This window comes from Asterias amurensis, chromosome 11, assembly GCF_032118995.1.
Source record: "Asterias amurensis chromosome 11, ASM3211899v1".
NCBI lineage: Eukaryota > Metazoa > Echinodermata > Asteroidea > Forcipulatida > Asteriidae > Asterias > Asterias amurensis.
In genome coordinates this window covers 4329053-4350440 of record NC_092658.1, presented here as the reverse complement: position 1 = coordinate 4350440, position 21388 = coordinate 4329053, and the positions used below count along the sequence as shown (strand labels likewise).

General features: G+C 38.4%; 1 protein-coding gene across 2 annotated transcripts; it reads right to left on the bottom strand.

Moving 5' to 3' along the window:
- Positions 1 to 48: 48 nt before the first annotated feature.
- On the bottom strand, positions 49 to 17396 carry LOC139943864 (thioredoxin domain-containing protein 11-like). 2 transcript variants are annotated; one of them, XM_071940729.1, is made up of 11 exons: positions 16940 to 17396; positions 11949 to 12162; positions 10808 to 11038; positions 9757 to 9963; positions 9361 to 9429; positions 8454 to 8582; positions 6800 to 7594; positions 5847 to 6053; positions 4737 to 4849; positions 3922 to 4114; positions 49 to 1216 (listed from the first exon to the last, which is right to left on the bottom strand). In XM_071940729.1, the coding sequence occupies exons 1-10, from the start codon at positions 17215 to 17217 to the stop codon at positions 3940 to 3942; spliced, it is 2418 nt and encodes an 805-aa protein (XP_071796830.1). In that variant the 5' UTR covers positions 17218 to 17396; the 3' UTR covers positions 49 to 1216; positions 3922 to 3939. The 2 variants fall into 2 exon arrangements, with proteins under 2 accessions (XP_071796830.1, XP_071796829.1); XM_071940728.1 differs by having other exon boundaries at positions 49 to 4114.
- Positions 17397 to 21388: the final 3992 nt, after the last annotated feature.

Here is a 21388-nt window from a genome sequence, read left to right as displayed (position 1 = left end):
CAAACTTGTGTTGATCATTGTATTCTACTTTTAAAACATCTTTCCAACCATATGCATTTTATAAAAAACGGTTAAAACGCTTTTTATGGACCAACTCGTTCGATCCAAGGCAACGAGTTCCTTTAAAGAAAAGATTCCCTTGAAAGGAATGAAATGGGATTTTTAGTCTCAGAAATGTTTCTCAGATTGTGTCTTCCGATTAAGGAGAATTCTTTCAGCATGGACAATTACTGTTCCAGATTGTTGGTGATATCTCAAAAATGCTACCACCTTTTTAAATAAGAAAATCAATGTGTGGTGAAGAGGTTTTCAACCAGTGGTTTAATCCCAACGAGGCCTGGTTCTTGATAATTTTACCGAGATGAAGTCAAGGTAAATTATCAACAACCAGGCCTCGGCGGGTTTAAACCACTAGCTGAAAACCGATTCAACACACTTTGAATCCCATTCATAAATACCTTGTCAGTCAAAAATGGCAACACTTTTGGTCAAAAAGTAAAATAAATGCAAAAATTATAATTGTTCAATCATTTCTTTCAACACAACACCCCTCCAGCTAAGGCCCTCGGGTAAACAACTCCTTATAAGGGAATGCTGTGCGCGTCGCGCATATCACGTGATGTGGCACAACTGTTTCAGCCGTTGCTCTCGACCAATAGGAATAAAGAAACTGTCTTATAAGCACAGGTGCAAGCGCGCGTGTCACGCGCATGTATCAACACTTTTTACTGGTCACAAACAAAGGTTTATACACACCCACGTGACGCGCTCTCCACCAGTAGGAATATCGAAACTGTCTGAGGTATTTACGAATGAAATATCACAGGTTAGTTTTATTGTACATGTATCTACATTTATATAGGATTAAAAAAATCAAATTGTTAAAATAACCAAAGGTATTCTTTGCATTGTACATGCAACAACCAAAGGAATACTAGTACATTATCAGGAAAGTCTGGTAACACCTTTACATCTGACTTTCAATTAATTTTATGGCACAAAAGATTCAAGGTTTTAAATAAGCCTGTGGACATCATTGTCGAAGCCTGGGATCCGATTTCATGGCTCCACTTAACCCTGGAATTATATGCTTATGACTCGTAGAACTAAGTGCTGTACAAAAAGTCGTAAACGCAGAAATCTGTGGTAAGCAGCACAACGAAATAGGAACCAGCATTCACACTTTTGTGACAGCAAATACAGGAAATTTACAGACCTGTGAGAGTTAACGCTCAACCAGTCAATTGAGTCATGAGAAAATAGTGCAAAATCCCATCATCGTTTTAACACTGTATAACATTCAATTTCCGAGTTGTGAGACCAAAACTACACTTTTCTCATTTCTCTCAAAACTAATATTTCAGCCAAAAAAATTCAGCGGCAGTTTTCCACCATGACCATATACCATTAGTTGATGTGTAGATCTGTGAATGTTGTGTTTTACCAATGTTGGGCACACAATATTGGCAGATGTTACACAGAAGCCTAGGGAATTCCAAATTTAGTGTTAACTTATGACCAATGTAAGTCACAGTACCAGACACTCAACTTCACCTGCACAGAAGACGGCTGATTAGGAAATACTTTTAAGCTGTAAACACTAAATCCATTAATAGGCTGAAGCTTATTAGGTGGCACATTAAACATTCTGTCAGAGCCAAAATGTTGACATCGTTTAATAATAACAAAATTGACCTAAGGAAGGCACTTGCAGATTGAATTTAAAGTTTGTTCCTCATAATAAATTCAATAAAATTAGGATATTAATATAGTGTTATCTTAGTCACCCAAATAAGGCATTAAGTAAAATGTGAACCAATGATGTCCTTTTTATTGGTTTTGAGGAAACCAATAAACGCAGACTCTGGACTCGGAGAGTGGTTTTATAAACTAATGTAGTACTATGGTTAAAAGTATTATGCAGAATTGGTAGAGCTTACAAAATAGTCACATACAGGGTTCATGTTTGGGTGAGCAACTGTACACTGAACATAAAATAACAAGCCTGTAAAAATCTACCCTTAATGCGTTCAGCGAGTCCATGGAGTCAGGAGAAAATAGTTAAAAAAACCATGCACAATTTTCAGCCTGTAAAACACATTGGGGCAGATAAATAAAAACTAGCATTTGCTTTTACTAGTCTTTTACTTAAATCCTTAAGTAATTGGTCGAACAAGTGGGTAAAATCTATGTTTGAGGGACTCTTCTTATTGAGATGTAAATAAAGCCGACATTTTACTATTACCTGATAGTTTCACAAGATACTGGGCAGTGTAAAGGCCAGCATTAACAAAATGTCGATAAGTTTAAGATCAGGCATGAGAATTTGCTAAAATCTCTATAAATAACCTTTTACTGGAAAAACACCATTTACTTGAACAGATTAGTAAATGGTCAGAGAAAAGCACAATAGCGGGGTATTCAGGAGTATAACAATAGAGGCGTGGACTCGCTGATCAATAGCGACTAACTGAAATGCAGGCGTGGCAGTTTCCACTTAGTCAAGTTTTTGATGACGGCAGTGGCTATGATGAGGAAACAGCCAGCCTCTCCACGCCAGTGCTCCAGAGATTGGTTCTTTTAGAGCAATTAAAGTACACAACAAATTTATAAGTAACATTTATAGTTGGATCAGTAGACCAAGGGAAAAATAACCCTTTAATACTGACCCGATACCGAGCCATATATGCAACACTGTTGTTCAAGTAAAATCTCAAGCTCCTCATGCAGTAGCTTGTAAAAATACAAGTAATTGCTACAGTATGTTAGTAAAATGTCGTTTTTCTTTATATGTCTATAAGTGAAAGGTAATCCAGCGAGCAAAATGTTCATGCCTGATCTTTTACTTTTCAGTCTTCTTGCTAATGCTGAACCTTTAACTTGATAAGTAATTGCTAGTTTTTATTTATCCGGCCCATTGTCCTTAATTTTGGTTGTAACAATCGAACTCGGCTGTTGCATTTTTTTAAAAAGGTTTTCAGATACAATTTTCTTGAATATGACTTAACTTTCAGAAGGAAATGTTTCAAAGAAAAAAATGGTTCTAGTATGAACTTAACAATCAGTTAGCTTTCAGACAAAAACTAATCAATGCTTTTTATCCTTACAAACAAATGCAAACAATTATTTTCCCAATTTTATTTTTTAAAGTTAGTCCAGGAACTAGAACAGATCTGGGGTGCGTTTTGGCGGCTGTAACCAATAATTGTTTCTGATGTCATAACCAAAACGGTAACCGAGCTCATAACTCGGTTATCGTTCAGTCTGAACAGCAGAACCAAACTACCAACAACCGAAACAGTTTTTGGTTACCGCCGCCAAAACGCACCCCAGGTCAGGCTACAGAGACGGGTCTCCAGACCAGGACTAAATATTGGAGTGCAATGGAAGTTTGGAAACAAAAAAAGAAAAACAGGAAAGTGCAGGACACATCAAGACTTTGTACTGTGTCATTCGGTTTTCAATGACACAGCTGAGCAACCCCAAATGAGTTACATTTGTAATCAGCTATAAGTTGCAGGCCTATAAAAACCACTTAAAGGGTCTGGGTACTTTTTCTAACACAAAACAAAATGTCCACAGATTTACTTTAAACTTACTCGGTTTGAAGATAATGAAGGTAGAAAGCTTCCCTAAAAATATTACTTACTGAGGTGCTGTGGTTTTTGAGAAATGAGAAAACAAGTCACTAAAAATATTAATGTTAAACGTATTTTCGTGACATTGTTTTACTCATTTCTCACAAAACTACAGCACATCAGCACGTAGTATTTTCAGGGAAGGTTTCTACTCTCATTATCTTCAAACTGTGTGAGTTTTATGTAAATCTGTGGACATCGTGTTTTGTGTCCTACAAAAAGTACCCAAACCTTTCAATGTGAAAGAAAAGTGGCAATGGAAGTGCAGGAATAAAATAAATACCTTGGTACTGACTTGTCTTTATGGAAGTAACGTCGTATGTTGAAGCACAAACTTGATCATATTCGGGAGATTGAGCGTGGAGGATGTTGGAAATCTCTGGCTTCGGTCTTTTCTACCCGCAGGAAACATGAGCAGAGCTGGGTAGGAGGTATGGGTTAGATGCCACGGAAGGTCATTGGCATCACCATCAATTCTGGACAGGGAAAGAATTAAAAGATTTCTATGCAGTAATGAAATAAAGTCACTCTTTAAAGGAAGGGTACACCTTTGGTAATTTCTCCAAAGATTAATGACCATAAAAACTTCCTCGATACAAAAAACTACAGAGCTGTTGATAATATAAAATATCGTCAGAAACTACACCTTTATAAGTAATGTATTTTTTGAGAAAGCTGAAATTGTTGCGTACATGTAGATCTGTGAAAAGTTTTATTTTCAGTCTTTACGATGTTACACACACCCAATGGGAGACTTTTGGGACGCTTGGTGGCAGCAGACTTACCAGGTAAAATCCATTGTTCTCGGTCATGTGCGCACGCTCAGAACTACATAAGGCCATTTTTGTTTGATTACTTGGATTACGGATTTGTAAGCTAAAAAAAACAGGCGGGGGGCGGGAAAAAGAAAAGAAAAAAAAGGGGGATTACTGAATATCGAGCCCAGAAAATCGGGCGGGGGAAAAAATTTTTTTTTTTTAAATGCACGCGGGCGGCTTCTAAAACACGTACGTATATAAACACGTACATATATACACAATTTATGTAGATAAAAGCAACCACTCACTGAATGGAAATTTGGTTAAATGGAATATTTACCTTGCAATTAAAAGATTGGATGATTTGTGGAAGACTTTGGCCAGCGTGAGGTACAGATGGTGCATTCTCTTGCAGAAACCACACCACGGTGCATAGTACAGTAACAGCACATCCTGGCAAGAAATCAAATCAACCAGATCAATTCATTAACAACAACTAGTTCCTACTGTAGCATTTGATTACAGTAATGTTTCAATGTGCTTTGCATAAGTGCCCTGCAGCCAATTTCACGAAACGCTAGGATTAATCCTATCTCGAGTTAGGACGGGTAACCTGTCTGAACTTAGGACGGGCACATTGTGTCCTAACGTATAAGGATACGGAACTTAAGTTGTCCTAAGTCCTAGGATTAATCCTAAGTTAGGATGAGTTTGGTGAAATCGACGGCTGGTCAATGGGCAATAACATTCCCTGAATCTTACTTATGTATTATTAGCTCCCTGGAGAGAATACAGCCTCGGGCTGCCGTGGTGCTCCGACACTCAATTTCAACCTGTACTCTCATAGGTACCCATTTATACCCCTAGGTAATGTAGTAGCCTAACATTAAAATGACTGGCATAGGGCTAGCCTTAACATTTGACGTCACACTTTGAGGCTCACGAATAATGCCAGATACCTGCCTGACCGGATGACCAGATGTAAATTTACCTTTGACCTCGCGTTCATTTCACATAGAGATTAGCAGTCAATTCATACAGACATGTAAACACACACAAACATGTATTACATAGTGATATAAAACAACCTTACATGATGTACACAACAGTATGTTTACTGTATGCGGATGGTCGAAAGTGCAGGCTGACACTAGATCACCTTGGAACAATCATAACACAGATATGGAAAGCTGACGTCAAAGCAAGATTATCCTATGAAATTATTGTATCCAATGAAATCGCTGGGCATGTAAGACCAGTGCCCGTCTTTATCCTCAGGGAACCAGTCTACTTCAACCCTCGCAGGTACCCATTTATACCCCTGGGTACTAGACCAATATTAAAATCACTGGCCTTGGACCTATGGTCAAATTTAAATATCAAGCCCTACATGGGCTTACACCGACCAGATAAAAATTACTTAATTTTCCAACCCGACAAAAACACTTACTTTTTCATTGTCCAACACCAGCTCTGTAAATGTAGAGGAGACCACTTCCTGGACACAGATACTGGACGCCTGACCACAAAAACTTGGCTTAATCCTGTGTCTAGACGAACGTAGATGTCTCGTCAAATTTGACATTGTGTAATTAAATATAAAATGTTTTATTGCGGTGGTTGTAACAGCCTCGTTAAGAAAATGTTGCTGCTCTGCCTGAAAATGAAAAAAAAAAAAAAAGGGAAAGTTATTTTAGCTGTTTTGCAAGAGTTTGTAACACCTTTTAAGTTTTGGATATCATTACATCACACTTTACAGATCCTTGTCTCTTGAATGTTGGAACGTCTGTAGTATGTACATCTGTACGACGTATCATACTTTATTTTGCCATGTACTATATATAGAACTTTCTATTGCAAAGTCATAGCCCAAGTTTTTGCCAACTGAGGTTGGAAGACTACGGAAAGCCAAAACAAGAACAGATGGTCAGTTTGTAGCTACATGTACATGTATGTTACACAAACCATCAAAACTAATGTTGAATTTGTTGGAAACAAAGCAACTAATCATCGGAGGTACTTGATTAAACTGAAAGTTTGCAGAATTTTGTTTATTTGGTCACAGCATCTGTTGACACGATTGAACGCTTTGCCCACAATCAGCCGTCCATGCCAACCAAAGCTGTTTGATTATCAACAATATTGGTCTATACTGTTCAGACGCTTAATTTTTTTTTATATAGGATCAAATATTAATAAATATAGGACGCTTGGGACACGTTGCAGCTACAACTCAAGCTAATAGATTTAGCATTGGGCACCATGTGTATTGTTTGCGTTTACATGTAGCTTTAGCACCCTGTAGGCTTGTGTGCCAACACGCATGGCTGTGAAAACTATGTAAGTAAACCAAAGGTTACCTCCCTAAAGGCCTACAGAATCTACTTTAAAACAACGACTTACCTCTATATCAAGCAAGACCAGCGCTTTCTCACCCGAGTTTTTAAAGTCACTAATATTTGCGATTCCAAGTCGCTCTGCAAACACCCAGAAGTACTCTGACCTCATTGCAAAGAAGTTTACTGTTCGATTAGTTCTACATCCCAGCCCAGTAAATTTACCTAAATGTGCATGAAATACGTCACTCGGTGAACTTTGAGAGTGACAACCAGAGTTTCTTATTGTACTGGAGGAAGCACTCGTCCATTTCGTCTTACCAGATGTGGATTTGAAAGTCTGCTGGCATTTTCTGTCACTATTAGCCAGGTTTGGTACCTGGTGGCAGTCTGATTTAATTGCACTCCTTTTAGTAAAGGCACACTGTTCACTCTGGCAGCACATGTGGTGTTGAGGCTCGTCACACTGCATGCAGCACAGCTGAAGGCGACTGAAAGGACTGTAGTAATAGTTCATATGGAGGCAGGTATTGGGAACGAGGGATGCCATACCGTGGATCAGATTCAACACTGTGGCTTGGTCATGTCGATGAGATGGGCTGCAGGAGTGAGGTAATACCCCTGAAGACTGCTCACAAACCTGGCAGACGTTGCGTCCATGAGGTGAAGCCATTGTTATTGGTACGTCGGCTAGAGTCTGACAGCAACCGCAATCATTCGACAAATAATCATCTTCACTAGCTTTGTCAAAGTCCTCGCAATCTTTTTGGTCTACATCCCTTGCTCGATGAAGAGTTCTGATTAAATTCTTGACGTGTCTGGTGTTCCCACAGTTGTAATATTGCAAGGTCACTTCTTTAAGCTGTTGAGATAAACCAAAAATGCACAAGTGAATAATTTTTCTCCAGTTTTGCAAAACACTAAAACATTCATAACAAGTTGGGGAGGTAGTGCTTTCCACTCTACCGGCAAGGTGTCTGATGGATGATACCCAAGCCTACATCCGCATATGGACTGTAAAGGAGGTAACCCTGTTTCAGCCCCAAGAGTAGGTGGCAACGGCCCCTGGAAAACAGAGTTGATTGTAGCCCACACCTTGAAATGGCCTTTAGGCTTGTGTGTCAGGCCATTTGCATAAAAAAAAATAGTTACAGATAAAATAAAATAAAGTAATTAAGCCGCAGCCGAAAAAAAATGCAGAGCCTCAAGAAAAACCAAAGCCTTGGCGAAACTGAAAACCTGGATATCCGCATTGCTCAATGGCTGATTAGAAATCCAGTTTGATACCCAATAACAACATCTGATATCAATGCAATGAGTCCAAAAGCTGAGTACCAAGTACTTGATCTCTGTGCATGAGTACGAAGATTTATGAGTACTTTATGTACGAAATGTTGTTATCGTAACATCTAAAAGATCTAAGACAACTTAAATTTTATATTTTGCAGGAATTTATTCCTTGCAGAAATATAATAAATGCACAGAGAAAAGCAGAAAAGAAAGTGTGCTTAAAATAGGAGTTTAGGTACATTTTCAGTCGAGTGTTGCGTATATGACTTTTAGTACAGCTTATTTTTCAAGTATCGAGAACTAACTCCTTGGCCTTGACTCAACACTCCACTTGATACATGTATTGTTTCATTATGTGTTTTATGAGAGTAGATGCAAGACTTCATTGTCAATGTTTTTCGACTACCAACATGGCGGTTTCTATTACTCACCAGGTAGAAGTTGTTAGCGAGGCCTTGTTGGTCATCATGAGGAGTCAACAGGACCACTGCTGGTGATCCTCCAATCTGGCTGGCCATTATAGTACTCTTAACACCAGCTGGTGCTAACCACTGTACAACCTAGTGTGGTAAACGAAAAAGCCACTTTAGAAAATGACTGGAGACAACAGGAGACATTCTGGGACGATAGGTGGCAGCAGACTTACCGGGTAAAGCCATTGTTCTCAGAATTATGCGCATGTTCAGAACTACATAAACAATGGAAATTTACCCGGTAAGTCTGCTGCCACCATAGTGTTGGAAAGTCTCCCATTACGTGCAAGCCTGGAATAACACAGAGGCCACAAGGCAATGGCCTAAGTTGCCCCAAGGCAATGGCCTCAGTTGCCCCCAGTCTTGACCTTGGTGCACTTCAAAAAGTTCCCATTGCAGATTTTCTTAATGGAAGTGCCCTTTGCAAAATTAAAGTGGCCTTGCCCTTTCAACATGTTCAAATATGAAATTTGAGGTCTGTACATGTATTTACAACATTGCCTGATCAAGAATAACATTTCCTATTTTGGGAAACACTGTAAATTTTGACAGCTGTTTTCCAAAAGGGAAAGGTTTTATATTTTCAAAATTAGAGGGCAATTGTACAGGCCTGTTTATAGTCTGTCGCGCGATGGTCGAGCGATGGAAAATTTCGGCGCGTGATCCCTTCAAAACACAGTTTATAGTCATTGTTGAGGCCTAAAAAACTGTGTCTTTTCACATGATTGCGTGTCAAGATTTCCATCGCCCGACCATCGCGCGACCGACTATATGTACCTCTCCCTTACTGGAATGTGAGTGTTTCCTGAACAGAATACATGAAATAACCAGTTGTACCTTTTTATTCATGAACTTTTCTACTTACAATTTCTCGATGGTTGTACGCCCATTCTACAATAGGTTTGGCCTTGAAAGTTGCATCCTTTGGGTAAAACTGCAACAGTAAGCAAAAACATTTTGAAAAATCAAGAATTTAGTGTAAACTTTTTACAGTATTAGCCAAACAATGAAATTGGAAAAATTTAGGCAGTTACTTTACTGAGGTAGTTTTTTAGAAATATGTAAAAGAAAAACATTGCACAAAAATAAGTTTTAAATGCTAAAATAATGTTCCCCTCCTGAGACTTGTTCTACTCATTTCTCAAATACAGTACATCAACAAGTAATGTTTCAAGGGAAGCTTTCTACAGTCATTATCTTCAAAATGTGTGAGTTTGATGTAAATCTTAGGACAGACCCTTTAACATTTACAACCACTCACCATGGTCGAGTTCAACGACCTTATAATGGCTACATCTCGAGTCTCCTCCAACCCAAAACTTCTTGCAAGTCTACTGTTAGTAACCACAGCAAAGGCGATTGGTTCAATTGGATCCTTCTCAATCCCAAGCCATGCCGCTTTCTGAAAAGTGGCGAATCCTGACGGAGTAGGGAAGCTACTGGAATCAAAGTACCCAAGGACCACAGCCTAAACAAACAAAAACAGAAAAGCTAACAATATTTTGAATATTTCATGTTTCATGTATTTTACATACGGTGTACCTCTTGGAAAATGTTCACATGGACCCTATGGAACTTCTTTTCAGAGTTAAAGTGCAACTTTCTACAGAAATAATCTATGAGGTCATGAATACTACCAGCTCTACATTTTTTGTGGTGAAAAGGTAGTATTTCATGAATTTGGTAGACTGATCCAAGACGATGTGACCTGTAAAAATAACATGCTTACAAAAGAGCCACCTATAGCCTGGACTTCCTGCAAGCACGATTTGTACACAGGCCAATGAAAGAAAACGTCACATCTTATATTTACTGGAGATTGCACTGTCTAATTCCTATCAACTTTTGATATGATGAAAGGGGCACATCTCAAAACTTGTCCAGCTTTTACTTTCATAACTCTTAGATTTATGTGGAAATTTGACACAAAATGTAAACTTTCCCAATGGTCAGTGCAGTATCTTGCCTGCCAGACAAGCCAAAGAATGTACCAGGGTCACACTTATTGTAAACAATGTCACTTGGTCTACCGTATATTAGCTGTAAAAAGTCATTCAGCAAAGTACTTGGATGCTCTTACATGTATGATTACGCAAGTCTTAGGGCTTTTGCGAGAGTCACGCTAGCGTTTTGTTTTGTGTCAACATCAGTCATCAAAGATAAGCGTGATATGCAACACAAATACACCAGTTCAGCGTAATTGTGTCTCAGTAATGTCAGAAAGCACTGGCAAAGGGTATTTCCAAAGGATTCGTCTACACCACTTCTTGTCTCATAAGAAATTTGCCTTAAAAATGCAGAAATATGCCTACCCCATGCTTAGCGTGCAGTCTGTAAAATGCCTTCATGTCCATTATGTATGTGTAGGGACTCAATATCTGGCGCAAGAAGGACAGCATTTCATCAGCATGTTGTATCCCGGTAAACTGAAGTCCGCTTCTAACACTCGGTACTGTGACCAGCAGTGCCGGATACATTTGCGTGCTGATTTGTCGCCGACAGGATCCGTGCATCCACCAGCAATTCACAGCAACGAAGGTTACCTGTGAGAGAGGAACATACATTATGTAAATGATATCATTAGTAACTTACACTATTGTTATCAATCAACGTTGCAGTGAAATGAGGCAGGGATGCTAGAAACGTGTTTTTTTTTTTTTGGCCTAATTACAAACAAACTTGATGAAACGTTATTCATTAAAGTATTTAATATTTATATTTATCCAAACAAACCTAATGAAACATTATAAGTGTTCCTGGACTACGGAAAAAAATATAGCGCTTCTGCTCCCATATCCAACAAGGCCGGCGCGTGTTATAGTGAATTTATGTACCAGTCTCATGTGCAACACGCAATTTTCTGCACGCGCACAAAGTTCAGAATGTAATTTTTGCACTGTCCGTACATATGTGGAGCGTGATGCATTGACACTCACAATTACGCAGTATGCAATAAAAACTGGGAGTAGGTTAAATACATTGTAGGTTTTTATAACACCCTCCAGATCGAGCATCTGATTGGGGGATTAGCATGTCCTGGAAGATAACAGTAACACACACATGACAGTGTTTAATAATTATTCATAAATACCCCAGACAGTTTCTCTACTCCTATTGGTGGAGAGCGCGTCTCGTGGGGGTGTTTAAAAGGTTGATAATGACCAGCTGGAGCTGTTTACAACCGGCTGGTTTCCACGTGTCGGGCGAGCAAGGTAATCACGCTCAACGCAATTTATAGCTATCATTAGCACGTAATCTAAACGCGCATGCACGTACACACAACCCAAGTGCATCAAACAATTTGTTCACTAAGTTTTTGAAAATAACATTTCAAACCTCAAATTTTCAATTGTTAAAGGGTCTACAATTGTATTTTCATTTGTGAATGTTCTTAAACATGTGTTTAAGATCTCGTCGCTACCCTTTTATTCCCCTATTTTATTACAAACGAACCTGATGAGACAGCTGCCTTGCTGCTTTATCAAACTCAACAGCAACATCTCTGGAGTTCCCATCCCAGTGGGCATAATACATCACAAAGGAAAACTCATTGTTCCCCCGCTGGATTTCTAACGTCGCACTGAGCATATTGCCATCTGTAAATTCATGGACTGGAGAACCTTTAGGGAATATAGGAAGTGGAACAGCTGTAGTTTGGGTCGCTCCGCTGTAAAGAAATATCAAACAAATTATTAATAAATTTCTGAGCAATCATTCGATTACCTGCCCATCCCAGACCCGATACTTCCATACAGTTTTTCCTTCCCAGTAGACCAATCCATTTAGCTCTGCCCCATTGCGTATTGACCAATCACAACCCATTGCGCCACCAAAAGTCCGACAAAATAAAGTCTGACATATGTGCGCACATGCTTGGCGCCCCCGACAGAGTTGTGCAGTGGCATTGGAGAGGCTCAGGTGTGTTCTTGCTTATGAAAACCTCACCTTTCTATTTGCTGGAACATTTTTAAGGGCACAAAGGCAATCACTATGAATGATTGCATCTAAAGCCTTGTCTCCAGTACAGTGCCCCAGTAATATGGTCTTATATCCATCGAAGAAGGTGCATGAACATCACAAGAGAGAGACGATTATGTTGACATCTTCTATTGGCGTTCATCCCTGTGCTCCGTCACAGCTGTGGAAGCTTTGCCAGATTTTCAATTGGGTACAATGTCAACCAATACCATGGAGGTAGAAATGGTTGGGGTCTAACCAAACAAACAAACAATAGCCCACCTTGTTGAGCTGTGGCTCTCTTTTAACATCGGTCTCATCACAGACTGTGATGAGACCATTTCTGCTTATGAGTCAGCACGGTCCCAAGTCAACTCGGTCCCAGTCAACTCGGTCCCATGTCAACTCATTCCCAAGTCAACTCGGTCCCAAGTCAACTCGGTCCATATGGTTGACGGGAAGTAACTGTATGTTTTCTTTGAATTGGAAAAAAGTAACTAATGTCCTTTGACTTTATACATGAAACGGGATAAGTGTGCACCTATCTTCGGGTTCGGGTATAATACTCAATGCCTTCAATAGCGACCCATTTGTTTCTATATTCAACATTCACTTTTGAAAATTACCGATTGTTTTTGGCCCCCCAAAAAATTCTTCAAATGTCTGTTTAATGATTGGGTTAATTGCGGTCCCTCTCAGCCCTCCCTCCTGCCCGTGCAAGCTTTCCTGTCTTGGGAACGAGTTGACTTGGGACCGAGTTGACTGGGACCGAGTTGGCTTAGGACCGAGTTGATGACCGGTACCCCAATTTCTACCTCCATGCATGATGATGATGAGACCGATGTAAAAAGAGAGCCATTGAGGTCGTTCACACGCCGTACTAAAGTTGGTCTAAGTCCACTTAGACCGGTTCGGGTTCAACTTTTGTGCGTGTGAACGCAAATAAAGTTAGACCGGATCGGGTTTAAACCCCAAAACTTAAACCGTCCAGCGAGGCGGTCTAAGTCTAAACCGGTTCGGGTTTATCTTTTAACACTGCGTGTGGACAGAATGACATCCGGTTTTAACTCACAACGGACGACCCATTGTGTGGTTCAATGCACACGCCCGGGACCCGGAGTGCTTGTATACGGTTTCTGTTGCCTCTGATGCTGAAAAGCACCGAGTATTTATATTACTTTCTTGCCGCTTACCGAGTTGGCGAAACCCTCTCGATCGGTGTATGCAGTTTAACACAGGCCCACGCCCATGATTTATTAAATTCTGAAACAAAATTATATTTTCCAAGATTTTTTTGTTGAGTGTCCTATAATAAATTGAAACTGTTTTTCATGCGTATACTACGAGCGCAGCGAAGAAGCATATTTTGTAATGCTTCTCACATGTACAGCGCTGCCATCTCATAGTGATCACTCTCTGATATCCCATAGTTATCCATCACCGATCCCGTGGATGTGCCTTTCTATTGCTGTCACCGTTACTAGCGTGCTGTACTTTCAATCTAGGAGAATGAACTGCAGTGGGCGCGAGGCTGTGTGTAGGGGAAATTCCCTACGCCAGCAATATCACCACGTTGTTGTTGGGAAGTTGGGAAAATACTGCAAAGTACATGTATTTACGTAACTTGCACGTGTGTAGTTGTCACGTTGACCAGCTTTTGAGAGATCGCAACTTCCAATCGATTGAAGTACAAACTAAAAGTATTTAAATCGGAAACAGTGGTATAAAACAAAACACAAAAATGAAAAGTTTTCTGTTTCATGGAATATGGACAATATTTTGGTGAGTTTTCTCGGCGGTTTGTATCAATATTTTGTTTGTTTAAAAAAAAATAAAATCCGAGTCGTGTTCATGTTTGTTTTAAGTGCCCGTGTACTCCCAACCGTAAAACTGTTGCTGCGTTCGATTGAGCCATTTGTATCCAATAATTATGCCCTGATGATCATCCATGGCATGGGGCACTCAGTATCTCGGCATACTCGGTGCGTGAATCTGATGAATAAAACCGGATGTTAGAGCATTGGGGTCGCGTCTACTTTGACCTCTTAAAACCGAAGATAAACCGGATCGGGTTTAACTCTGTGCTGTCTGAACGCAAGGGGGTTTTATTTTTACGACCACCCCCCGCTGCTCGTAAAAGTTAGACCGGTTCGGGTCTAAGTTAGTACGCTGTCTGAACATACCCATTAACAGCTCAACAAGGTGGGCTATAAATAGACCCAGCTGGCCCTACTAACCCTCAATAATGACTCAGTACACAATTACTCAGTAGACAAATCTCTCTTAAAGGCAGTGGACACTATTGGTAATTACTCAAAATAATTGTAATCATAAAACCTTTCTTGATTACAAGTGATGGATCCTACTACATGCCGTCAACTCGCCGTCAAATCCTCCAATATACATTTAAAATCCACAAAAGAAGCATAGAACTGTAAAGTATCAGCTCAAAGAGAATTCGCGTTAGTAGTTTTAGGTCATATTCCGGAATAAAAATTGAGTTTTTTTCTCACAAAAAAATTATCTCGCTTTTCTTGCTTTTTCACATTGATTAGTCTGGGCCCAACATGTCAATGATTGGTACTTTTTTTTAATCAACACAAAGTCGTTTTTGTGAATGAATTTTTACCGAAAACCATGAGAAATATGTAATTTAGCCCAGACTTAACACTTCCGTGCCCCTTTTATAGATTTTTCATGTAAATTTATGTAAATTTAATGAGTTGACGGCACGAAAATGAGTTGACGGCGAGTTGACGGCAAGTCGGCGAGTTGACGGTAAGTAGTAGCTGACCCCAAGTGATGGGGAGAGGTTAATAGTATAAAACATTCATTGTGAGAAACAGCTCCCACTGCAGTGACGTAGTTTTCAAGAAAAAAGTAATTTTCCACGAATTTGATTTCGAGACCTCAAGTTTAAAATTTGAGGTCTCGAAATCAAGTATCTGAAAGCACACAACTTGGTGTGACAACAAGGGTGTTTTTTCTTTCATTATTATCTCGCAACTTCCGACGACCAATTGAGCTCAGATTTTCACAGGTTTGTTATTTTATGCATATATATGTTGAGATACACCATTGAGGTACATGTACCTCCATGGATACACCAACTGTGAAGGCCAGCTAGTCTTTGACAATTACCAATAGTGTCCACTGTGTGTGCACTGTCTTTAACTTTAGACTTTTGATCTCTATAAATAATAAATAAACGTAAATAAAACGGTCCAATGAAACATACACAATCACAATGCAATGCCAATGAATAAGAACTATGAAGTAGGACTCTCCTATATCGTAGGTCCTGTTTTCAAGGTGTCCCTAATATCGTGGCAAATCTTTTATCTCTCTGTGCGCGATGTAAACAGTCCCTAGATAAAAATTGTGTGGTTTTATTTGCCAAGCAAAGAGTCTCCTCTTCTTTGACCAAAACTTAGAAACACGTAAGGCTCCACTGGTCATTTGCACTTGTAAATGCAAAAAAGTTGGTATTTTAGGCATTTCTACAAGGTACAAAAATATGTCATAAAGTTGAGGCCATAAAAAAATATTTGCCCACCGAAAAAGTTTCATCAAACGCTATTTCAATTCACAATTCATGATGATCAAAATCATGTGACTGAATGTTTTGCTGAGCATTCTTAAAGAAAAATACCGAGGCTTAAAGAAGCCATGTGCCTTATATCATTTTCTAATATTTTTTGAGATTTTTATTTTGTAACCCTCAAATCAATACTATTATTTATATTAAAATTTAAACATCAGCTTGTTGATTCAATTATCACTGTTTATTGATACGCTTTATTATAAATATTAAGAAAAAAAGTAGAAAAAAAAATAAATAGAAATCAGATTTTGAAGCCAGTAATTGTTCACACTTTTTATTTTTGTTTTATTTTTAAAAAATTTTTGCAAGTTACCATGGTAATTTTAAAATTTAATAAAAAAATATTTTGAATAAAATGAAGGCAACTTCTGGCTATACAGTCATACACAGAGTCTCAAAGAACACTTGTAGTCACTGCAGATGTTTCTTCCACACGGCTTCACTGGGAAACCATACTTTCTTGTTTGCCGTGAAAATAGGAAAAACTCAAAACAAACGGGGCCAGTTGAAGTCATCCAAGATCGGTGTGTGGTGTGAACATTTCAATGTCCATCAAGTTTTAATATATGTTTGCATACTTCGTATTAACAAATGAAGATAATTAGGGCATCGGTTGATATATTGCATCATTATTTTTTTCCCAATTCAAAGAAAAAGGCATAATAGCGTGATAACTGGTAAGCAGAGGATATAAAAGGATGATCTATCTACGCCTCCTCTCTATTTATATTATCTCAATGCTCCTCCCGGATAACTTTCCGTATGGCGCCACCACCTTTTCACTCATTTTTACAAAACGGGCATTTAACTAAAATAGGCATAATAAAATAATAATAAAAAGTTAATAAAAGAAAGTCATTCCTGAATCATAAATTTGCCTTACCCATTTTGAGCAAGCTTTGAAACCACAACAGAAAACACTGCCGTCAAGAAGAGGCTAAACAGCTCGGGATTCCTCGCCACAAACCGTGTCATTGCACCCAGCAAATATGCTCCAATACGGACGTGTTTATCTGACGGGAAGACCGCGGGTGACGACGGCGACACAACGGGTAGTTTCCGTTTTGTTGACCGTGCCTCGGTGGTGTTATTTTTGTCCTCAGTCGGTGCCGAATCGTCCCGCATAGCGAGCTGGATTACCTCGGTCCCTCGTCCCAACATGGGACGTAAAGGGAGTTAACGGTGTCCACGATTGGTTTCAACTATCGATTCTCTAATTCTCGCACGTAGAGTTACACACTCAGATTCACTTGATGAATAGGGAAAAGCCACGTAGAGTTTTCATCGCCTTTAAATTAACATCAATATTGACTACACAACGATACATGTAAGGCATTGTGTGTACGAAAAACACACGGTTAATGTGCACGCATTTAGTATCTTTGCAAATACAACCCGCCACATTAGAATGCTGTCCATTTTATACGATCCGAACAAACCCCATTCGCCCTTTTCAAACTAATTTTTATTCGTAGGATGGTGCGGGTTTACAACTATTCGTAGGATGGTATGGGTTTGGAACTTTTTACACTCAACAAAAAGCTGACTTTTTCAGCTCCATTCTATAGTACAGTCATTCTGTATGGTATTAATGTATTTAAAGACACTGGACACTATTGGTAATTGTCAAAGACCAGCCTTCTCACTTGGTGTATCTCAACATACGAATAACAAACCTTTGAAAATTTGAGCTTGATTGTCGTCGGAGTTGCGAGATAACTACATGTATGAAAGAAAAAACACCATTGTCACACAAATTAAATTTGAGACCTCAAATTCTAAACTTGAGGTCTTAAAATCAAATTTGTGTAAAATTACTTCTGTCTCAAAAACTACGTCACTTCAGAGGGAGCTGTTTCTCACAATGTTTTATACTATCAACCTCTCCCCATTACTCGTTACCAAGTGAGGTTTTATTGCTTTTATTATTTTTATGCTGGTAATTATTTTGAGTAATTACCAATAGTGTCTACTGCCTTTAAACATAGAAATTTGTTTTAATTTCAGAAAAGACTATCAGAAGAGATGGGCAATGTTTTTTTTAGAAGCCGACCTACTAGCGAAGCTTCTAAAGACTATCATTCAGGCTACTTTAAAACAAAAATCTGATTTTCATGAAGACAAAACAAAATCAAAAAGTAGGAAGCATTTGCTAGTTAATACAATCGCTTAGAACAGACATGACATTTGAAACTTGGAAAACAAGTTGGACAATTTTATAGAGAGGCTGATGTGCGTAAGGTGAAGTTTTTTATTTAGACTTTTCAGTCTATTTAGTTTGTAAAAACTTTTCTAATTTTCTCAGGACCCAAAAAATTGGATATTGATTAAAATAGGAAAACTATCATGGGCATGTAAGTGTAAGAACTACTTTCTTCTGGGTTTTTCTATCACCAATGAATCAATAACTTGGTTCCAAATTTAAAATGTACACTTTGAAAGTGACCAAGAATTTCTCACTACCCACCTGACATTACCTCAAAGACGAAGAGACAAAATGGTTTCAAATGTATTGTTATTTTAATGCTGACTTTTTGACACATAAACAGTAGCAAAACACATGTACAATGAAATAAATGAAAATAGAGAGATTTCCAATGAGCATGACCGATGCTCGATCAGGAACACCACACAAAGTTGTTAAAAAAAAATTCTGGTATGATTTGATTGGTCACAAAGAGAACGCACAAATTGGATTCCCAGACTGAAGAACATGTTGCTATGCAGAATGGTTTGGGGCTATTTGAAGCCCTTCCTGTTTGTAAAAATATAGCAGTGCATCTGTTTCCAGCATCGAGGAAGAGTTTTACATACATGTAGGGCTTGGTTCGAGGCAAGCTTTTGTGTTGACACCTCCAATGATGGTCAAATCCTGGAGCCCATAGGCACTCACCATTTTGTATACATGTACATGTACTCTTCATTGAACCATGCTAACATAGCAACTGTCTCGATAGTCTAAGCAAACTAAATTTAAGCGGAGACTTGTGACGCGCAAGTCATCGAGCAATCATTTTTCAAATGTTAAAGGCAGTGGACACTATTGGTAACTACTCAAAATAATTCTTGGCATAAAACCTTTCTTGGTGACGAGTAATGGGGAGAGGTTGATGGTATAAAACATTGCGAGAATTGTTCCCTCTGAAGTGCCATAGTTTTCGAGAAAGAAATAATTTTCCACGAATTTGATTTCGTGACCTCAGATTTAGAGCTTGAGGTCTCAAAATCAACCATCTGAACGCACACAACTTCGTGTGACAGGGGTTATTTTTCTTTCATTATTCATCGACCAACTGAGCTCAAATTTTCACAGGTTTGTTATGTTATGTACATGTATATGTTGAGATACACCAACTGTGAAGGCTAATCTTTGACAATTAACATTAGTGTCCACTGCCTTTAAAGCATTTATCCTGAACCCCCAATTTCTTTTCATTTTTGTATTTCAAAAACAAAGTTATAGGTATTAATAAAATATATAATATTTACTGAAATGTCCACTGTTATACAATGAAGTAAAATACAATACGATCAGTTAAAGGAACACGTTGCCTTGGATCGGACGAGTTGGTCAAAACAAAAGCGTTTGTAACCGTTTTTTATAAAATGCATATGGTCGGAAAGATGTTATAAAAGTAGAATACAATGATCCACACAAGTTTGCCTCGAAATTGCGTGGTTTTCCTTCTACTGTGCGAACTAACATGTTCGGCCATTTATGGGAGTCAAAATTTTGACCCCCATAAATGGCCGACGTGTTAGTCGACGAGGTAAAAGGAAAACCACGCAATTTCGAGGCATGTTTGTGTGGATCATTGTATTCTACTTTTACAACATCTTTCTACCCATATGCATTTTATAAAAAACGGTTACAAACGCTTTTCAAAGACCAACTCGACCGATCCAAGGCAACGTGTTCCTTTAAGGGGGGGGGGGGGTAGTCACAAGACTTTCAAGTGAAGTTAAAATAATTAATTTAAAGTCCCTAGTAAAACAGACATAATTATTATTAGTTTTGTTACACCAGTATTATTGCTTTACTCATACAGACATGTGTGTGAAGCATTCAATTTGTCCTAAAAATAATTATTTTTGTTATGCATCATAAAACATTCTGTCATAAGACCTTGGCGGACACAAAACCACACAAAAAATGAATCCCAGATTACAATAGGTTTTATACCTGTGTAATACAGTTGTCGAGTGGGCTCTTATTCCAAACCGTGAAGAGTCTATAAATGCAACCAACATGCATAATGATTTTCCACCTTACTCATTGAGGCAACTAGACTATTTGCATCTGTTGGGCAACCTCACTTTCAAAAAGGCGCAAAAAAGAAAGCAAAATATAGCACTTTAATGACTAAAATAGTATGTTAAAGGATTTGGGTACTTTTTCAAATTGTCCATAGATTTACACTAAACTTACAGGGTTTGAAGATAATGATAGTGGAAAGCTTCCCTTCAAATATTACTTACTGAGGGGCTGTATTTTTTGAGAAATGAGTAAAACAATGTCATGACCATACGTTCGTAAATGCTTAAAATAATATTAGTCTCATGAGACCAAAATTATATTCATGACATTGTTCTACTAATTTCCCACAAACCTTAGCACGTAATATTTTCAGGGAAGCTTTCTACTATCATTATCTTCAAACTGTGTAAGTTTAGTGTAAATCTGTGGACATTGGGTTTTTTGTCCTACAAAAAGTACATACATGTACGCCCTTTAACTAAATGTCTGCATGAGCTTTCGTACCAACAACTACTTCATCAGATTCAAAGAAGAAAAACTACTTCAACTTCAAGTTGTTTTTCTTCATTGCATCTGATTAAGAAGTTATTTATAGGCCTAGATATTTATCTATTATTTTCTAGTTAGTCGTCAAAGCGCTTACATTTTATTTCCCTCTTTGCTCTCACTGACATGCCTACCCACCACTTATTTTTCAAAATATTGTCTACTTTTGTGAATAGAATGAAAAAACTGCATTGTTTTTTATGTCTCCTCAGGAATGAAAAGCTGCATGTTGTCTTTTTGGCTATACACTTTCGGTACAGAAAAAGAAGAAAAAAGTTCACAGATTTACAAATAACTTACAGGGTTTACAGAAGGTAAAAAAGACTTCTCTTGAAATATTATTCCATAAAATGCTTTACTTTTTGAGAAAACATTAAAAAGATTATCAATTCTCAACAACGAGAATTACGGATTTATAGTAAACACACGTCATGACATGGCGAAACGTGCAGGAGCAAGGGTTGGTTTTCTCGTTATTTTCTCCCGACTCCGATGACCGATTGAGCCTAAATTTTCACAGGTTTGTTG

Bases quoted from the DNA above. Each gene is read 5' to 3' on its own strand.
- LOC139943864 (XM_071940728.1), bottom strand. From the start codon at position 17,217: ATGTTGGGACGAGGGACCGAGGTAATCCAGCTCGCTATGCGGGACGAT. The intron at 9,430-9,756 runs GTGAGTGGTTGT...TTACTGTTGCAG, and splicing joins GGTCGTTGAACTCGACCATG to TTTTACCCAAAGGATGCAAC. The intron at 7,595-8,453 runs GTGAGTAATAGA...TTATCTCAACAG, and splicing joins TCGCTAACAACTTCTACCTG to CTTAAAGAAGTGACCTTGCA.